Genomic DNA, 7395 nt, shown 5'->3' with positions numbered 1-7395 from the left:
ATATATATATATATATAAAGGTACAGGCATGATTGTATGGCAAGAAGCTTGCTTCCCAACCACATTGTTCCAGGTTCAGTCCTTGTGTGCGACACCTTGGGTAAGTGTCTTCTACTGTAACCACAGGCTGAACAAAGCCTTATGAGTGGCTTTGGTAGATAGAAACTGAAAGAAGCCAGTCGTTTATATGTATCCCCATAACTTAGCAGTTCAGCAAAAGAGATGATGGAATAAGTACTAGGCTTAAAAAGTAAGTCCTGGTGTCAATTTATTTAACTAAAACCCCTCAAGGCACACCAACACCAGTTGTCAAGCAATGGTAAGGGACAAACAGACACACACACATATCTATACATACATGACGGGCTTCTTTCAATTTCTGTCTACCAAGTCTACTGACAAGACTTTGGCTGGCCCAAAGCTATAGTATAAGACACTTGCTTCTTACCACACAGTCTTGCCTGCACTAAAAATCCTGTCAAAACAGTCACAGTAACCTGGTGTGGGCTCCTGCTTGGCCAGCTCCTGTCAAACCGTCTCACCCATGCCAGCATGGAAGGCAGATGTTAAACAATGATGATTGCTGTTATTTATGAACATGAGAATTTCAACAGCTTACACATTGGCTTAGCACGTAAGTGATCAAGTATTCCGCAGACACACATACTTTAATGTACTTGCCAGGGATAATTAGCATGACACAGTATGTAGCAATGCTGAATCTTTGAAACTCAGGTATAATCTGATGGGGTTTCATGCAGTTTCCATCAACCCATTTTCATTCACAAGGACTGGATCTACCAAAGGCTATAGTAAAAGACACTTGTTTCAGATTCTGTGTAATGGGTTTGAAGCTAGATCTTAGTGAATGCAAATCAGGGAACCTTCAATCTAAAATTTACTTTCCTTATTGTTATATTTGTATTTTTCATTCACGAGGTTCATCTCACATAAAATATAGAATGACTCATCACCAGTACCGCCTGACTGGCCTTCGTGCCTGTGGCACGTAAAAGCACCCACTACACTCTCGGAGTGGTTGGCGTTAGGAAGGGCATCCAGCTGTAGAAACTCTGCCAAATCAGATTGGAGCCTGGTGTAGCCATCTGGTTTCACCAGTCCTCAGTCAAATCGCTGAACTCATGCTAGCATGGAAAGCGGACGTTAAACGATGATGATGATGACTCTATAATGAGCTATTGATATATTTTCTCCTAACTATCTCTACTATAAGAAAGCTGCTTGTTAATTAGTTGTGATTATCTAACTTATGAAGGTGCATGGCTCAGTGGTTAGAGCATTGGGATCACAATCTGAAGTAGTGAGTTTGATTCTTGAACTGAGTTGAGTGTTGTGTTCTTGAGCAAGACACTTTATTTCACATTGCTCTCGTTCACTCAGCTGTAGAAATGAGTTGCAACATCACTAGTGCCAAGCTGTATCGGCCTTTGTCTTTCCCTTGGATAACATCAATGGCATGGAGAGGGGAGATTGCTATGCATGGGTGACTGCTGGTCTTGCATAAACAACCTTGCCTGGACTTGTGTGCTTCAGAGGAGAACTCTCTAGGTGCAATCCCAAAGTCATTCCTGACAGAAAGAAGTCTTTACCCTTTTACTGTTGTAACTTTTACTAAAAGAAAGCAATTATTAACATCTACACTGCCTAGAAAATTCTTATGAATTCCAATTTTAATATATTTTAATCAAAATGTGGTTTGCAAGATTCTTCTATTAATGGAGATTTCAAAGTATACACTAATAAGAAAACTTATTTTTATTCACTGTGAAAATAATCTGTCAGACTATGCTTGGCTGATGAGATTTAAAAAACATAACTGTCATTCACAAGTGAATATGATATGGTAAGACCTATGCTTTTGCTAATTGTTTTAGGTGCCAGAGCACTCAGAACAAAATAAAAGAAATCCATTGTGTGTGCATGTGTATGCTCATGTGTGTATGTGTGTGCATCTTCCTGTCCTGGCATTGCATGACATTTGTAAATGAATGTCACCATCATACAACAGTGTCAATTTCAAGTCTTGCATGAAAATATATCTGGACATAAGCAAATATTAACTTGCTTGGAAACGGGTAGGGTTGGTGACAGGAAGGGCATCTGGCTATAGAAAATCCACCTCAACATGCAAGTATGGAAAAGAGGACATTAAAACAGTGATGATGATGACAAGTTAAGGTCGTTTAATTTGCTTTATTTTGTCCAAGTTTTTGATTATATCTTTGATTTCCTTCTATAGTTAAAACTTGTTTGAAGTCTAAAACTTGAACCTGTTCCACATTTGATTTCTTTCCATAGTTAAGGTTATTTGAAGTGTAACACTTGATCTTGTACCATTTTTTTTTTCAGTTATGTCCTTGATTTCATTCCATAGTTAAGTCTAATGTTCACACACGTGATGATATGCAGACTGTATATTATTCATGGGTAACAATGGTCTGAGAATACCTGTTACTTACATTTTGGCAAATTTAAATCTGAACACTAACAACACTGAATGACAAAGAAATTTGTAACTTACTTGTAGGAAGACTTTTTTCTCCAGTTCCATAACTGTTTATAGCTCCCATACGAAACCGATAGCTAACAGCAGGAATTAAACCATGTATGATAGTTTTGAGTTGACCACTTTCAGTACTGACTTCAACCAAATGTCTAGAAATTACTAGAATGTAAAAATAAGGTTTAATATAATTTATGTCTTTTAATACACAGTTGATTTATTTGACTTTACATCAGTCTGTGAACATATTTAAAAGCATAAAAATTTAAAAAAAAACACCTAAAAACCAAAACTGAAGGGGTAAAAATTAAATAGCATACATATGAAAATATGTACAAACCATTTATTAAAACTGATATAAGCTAATAAACTTCATGTTATGTCATTTTTTAGTTAAATTACATCTCATGGGACCAATTAGAGATGTGAGTTGAAATATGTGTGTCATTGTTTTTCAAGCTGCTTATGTTAATTGCAATATTATTCATATTTATTAATGTTTTTATTGCTTAATCTTTATCCATTCATTCCTGGGTTAGTGCCACTTCTGAAAGAGGAACTTTTCCTTGAACTGTCTCCACTGATATATATATCTTTAGACTGTCTTGTTCACATGGGCTCCAGGTAGTAGGTAAGGTTGTTGTGTCATCACACCTTTTTGTCTTCCCTATAATCCAACTCATTCTCTTAGTAACCCCTCAGAAATGTTAATAAAAGAACATATCAGAAGATAACTCTTCTAATAGAAAAATTTTCTATGTTCATTAGCAGCTACACTATTTCACTAGCTTTTTTTCTCAGCCACTTTTGACTCATTCATCTATCCTCCTTTTGTGTGTGTTCAACCCTTCTCTCAGGTCTCACACTAACCATACACCAAGTCCATTTTCTCCAGAACCTTAAAATTCCAACATTTTCTCTAAGCAATATTTTTTCCTGCATCTCTCAGCTTGCAACTCTTCAAGAGTGGTGACATTGCTGGAAGTTAATATGAGCAATCTAACCATTGGAGTTATTGCAAAAGCTAAAGTTCTCATTTACAGATGAAAACAAAAAAAGGGTAAGATCATAGTTGCATTGTGCTTCATGGCAAACAGTGCCTCTTCTTTGCGATGGCCAGACATTTAGCCATGTTGCCACACACTGGAATCAAATCAGGACCTTGTGGTTGCAAACCATTTAACCATACTGTTATATAACCGATTAAAACCACATGACTAGGAGATGATGTTGCATGTTTCATGTGCAGTTAGTGTACTCCATGGTTGAGTGGTTAGCAGCAGGAAGAGTATACAGCATAATAACTGTGATAATGTCAAACTTAAATAATTTGTTATCAAGTTCTCAAGTTTACATGACCAGAAGAATCTATCAAAAGGAGACCCTGCTTCTATTGTCATGTTGATAAAACCAGCAGTAGAATCAAACTCCTCTTCTAGTCATACCCATCCTGTTAGCTCTTTAATCCTTCCACATTCAGATTTTTGTCAAATCATGCATTATCTCATAACCTTGGGACTTCAATGATGAGATTGTGTACTTTTAAAATGACATCATAAGGTGGATGTGGAAGGCCAGATCCAGAAACAGGTTGAACATTTGAGTTGCATGTGGCTGGTTTAAATGCTTAAGGCTTAAAATACCACTGAACCCTAAACTGATTTCACATGCGATTTGAAAGAAAGATACAGCTTAGTGGTGTCTAATTAACTTTTTCAGGGCCATCAGAGATGAGACTGACAATGAAGTACACTAATTAAACATTAAATAATTAGACTGTACTTCAGTTAATCAGAAAATATACATATTAACACTCTGATGAGCTGTACTTATCAATGCATCAATTCCTCTCAGTCAAGTGGACTGAATCTACCTATGGCACCTTTTTCTAACCAGGTAAACTGTATTTCTTTATGGTTAAAATTTACAGTGAACTGTATCTCCTTGTAGTACCGTCTATCTACAGCCAAGTGTAAATAGTTAGTACCTTTCTGTGGCACCTATTTACAAGGTAAACTTCATATCCACATGGTACTTTTTTTTACAGCCAAGTGAACTGTGGATATCCAGGGTACCTATTTATAACTAAGTGAACTTTACCTCCCTGAGATAGTATTTGTAATTAGCTGAACTACACCACTCAGTGGTACCTATTTAAAACTATGCAATTTAACTAATTTTTTTTTTAAAATTAATTTAAATATCATTACTAACCAGAGCCAAACAAATCCCAAACACTGCTGAAATTTGTTTGGTATTCTATAATATAATAAGTGATTGGAGCATCATTGTCTCTACCATCAAACCAGGCTAATTGCAGACTTTCCTTTTGATTCAACACTTTTTCAGCTGCCAATCCTTGAGGTCGTCCAGGTGGCCCTATTGACAAAAGAAGAAAAAAAAATGAATAAACAACAACATTTATTTTTACATCTGTTTACCCATGGGTTGAATAAATATATTATTGAAGCATTGTTTTACAGCCAGACGCCCTTTCTATGGTTGACCTTTTCAAGTAAGGGATCTCTTCAAAGGTATGGAAGCCCAGTGAATGATCTGTTTACAGGAGAAATTACAACATTACTGTCTTTCACCCTTTCAGAGTTGATAAAATAAAGTTGAGAGAGTGGATTGACAGAATTGATATAAAATGTTGGATGAGATGCCTCGCAGTATCTGGTCTGATTTTTTACATTTGAATTCAAATTCTCCACCTTACTAGAATCTCATTAGTAGGAAGATTAGTATGGAACACTGGTGCTGAGTCTAATGTTAAAAAACATAAAACTCCTAATGAAACTAACAAATTCACAAACTTCTCTAGTGCTAGTACCATGATAAAACACATGTAGTACACTAAATAAAGTGGTTGATGTTAGGAATGGCATCCAGCCATAAAAATTCTACCAAAACAGACATATTGGAGCAAGATATGGTCCTCTAACTTGTAGAATCCTGTTGAACCATCCAGCCCATACCTGCATGGAAAGCAAACTTAGAATGGCAACAATGATATGAATGAAAATAAACATTTTCCCATATCTTCCTCTAGATCCATAAGAATGAACTTGTGCCTGCACCTAATAAAAGTGGAGAAACTGATGACAATGATGGTGTTGCTTGATTTATGAAGATATCTGTCTAGGCTTGCTGCTTTGAACAAGGTTGCACAAGCCTTGTCTAGTGAAATACGAAGTATACTGCAAAACTTACCAATGACTGTGAGGTAGGCACCTGTGCTTGTTGTGCCAATGATTGTTTTCACCTGACATAAATATTGTCCTGCATGTTTGAATCCAGCATTTTTGATGTATAAGTCTCCTTTATCATCTCCTTCACCCTAGAAAATAGTATAAAATACAAAAAAGAACAAAAGTAAATTTGATGAGCAAATTAAAACCGGAATCAGATGAACCTGATTATGGGCTGCATTGGCAAAAATAATTCATTAGCCCTTTTGCTTCCATATTTCTGATGAAATACATTACTTTTCTTTCAAGTAAGTTAAAAAATAATGAACAATATTAGTAAAATAATTCTGTCATTAGTAAACTAGTTTTAACAAAACTAATGTTTTGAACATAAATTCACATAAAATTTTAATAGGACATTTTAATTTAGATTACTTTATTACTATAGGTATCAAAAGTCTATGCCACAGGTATCAAATGGGCTAAATTTGCATACCATGGAGGAGACAAGAGTCCTAATACTGAATGAAGTCTGTATTCTACAAAACCTACATGTTGGATGAGATGCCTCACAGCATCTGGTCTGATTTTTTACGTTTGAGTTCAAATTCTCCACCTTACTAGAATCTCATTAGTAGGAAGATTAGTACAAAGCACTGGTATTGAGTCTAATGTAAAAAAAAAAAACAGAACCTGGTACAAATGACAACCCAATTTCAACTTAGCTCAACAAGAACAACAAATTACACAACTTCCAGAAGGAAGATATAAACTTATGATCTGATTTATACAGAGATGCATAATATTTTTGACTTAAAGCAGCAAGCTGGTAGAATCATTAGCATGCTTGGCAAAATGCTTTGCAGCATTTCATCTGTTTTTACATTCTGAGTTCAAATCTACCAAGGTCAACTTTGCCTTTCATCTTTTCAGGGTCGAAAAAATAAGTACCAGTTGAGCACTGGGGTTAATGCAATCGACTTACCCCTCTCACAAATTACTGGCTTTGTGCCAAAATTTGAAATCTATATTTTTGACTTTATGACCACTGGAGATAACAACAATAAATAATTGGTACACTTCACATAGTCTCTATCTTTTTATCAATCATGTTATCAGATGATCTGAAACATTGCTGGTCACAACATACTTCCATTCCTTGCCTTGATCATACCCTTCTCTTCTATAGGAGACTGAACTGGGTTAAATCCAAGAGACCAGAGTGTACTAAGAGTCTCACGTACACATAAGTTGTCAAGGAGTCAGATTACTAACATAGCTAGAGTGTGTGCCGCACAGGGTGGTCCTTCAGTCTGTCACACCTGATTCTGCCCTCTCTGCTCCACTTTAGTTATGCTAGTGAATCAGATCACAAACACCCACAACTTCACATGGTTGAGAAAGAGAGAGAGAAACATCATTTTTAAAATTAACATACACATATATACACACGTATATATACATATATATATATATATATATACATACATATATCACACATATATATGCACTCATATATACATACATATATATACACACATAGATGTATATATATGCACACACACATATATATATATGCATATATGTACACATATATAGACATACACATATGCATATATATATATATATATATATATATATATATATACACACACATACATATATAGACACACACATATA

At 35.4% G+C, this 7395-nt stretch overlaps 1 protein-coding gene across 1 annotated transcript in view; it reads right to left on the bottom strand.

Moving 5' to 3' along the window:
• LOC106874959 (contactin) overlaps positions 1–7395 on the bottom strand; it is a 99612-nt gene that overhangs the window by 26782 nt on the left and 65435 nt on the right. The window contains exons 16-18 of the mRNA XM_052968054.1: positions 5738–5864; positions 4739–4903; positions 2511–2686 (exon numbers count right to left, since the gene is read on the bottom strand). Coding sequence (XP_052824014.1) covers positions 2511–2686; positions 4739–4903; positions 5738–5864 — 468 coding nt within the window. The remainder of the gene's footprint in view (positions 1–2510; positions 2687–4738; positions 4904–5737; positions 5865–7395) is intronic.

Source organism: Octopus bimaculoides, chromosome 5, assembly GCF_001194135.2.
Source record: "Octopus bimaculoides isolate UCB-OBI-ISO-001 chromosome 5, ASM119413v2, whole genome shotgun sequence".
In the NCBI taxonomy this organism is placed as follows: Eukaryota; Metazoa; Mollusca; class Cephalopoda; order Octopoda; family Octopodidae; genus Octopus; species Octopus bimaculoides.
This window is presented reverse-complemented; position numbering and strand designations above follow the sequence as displayed.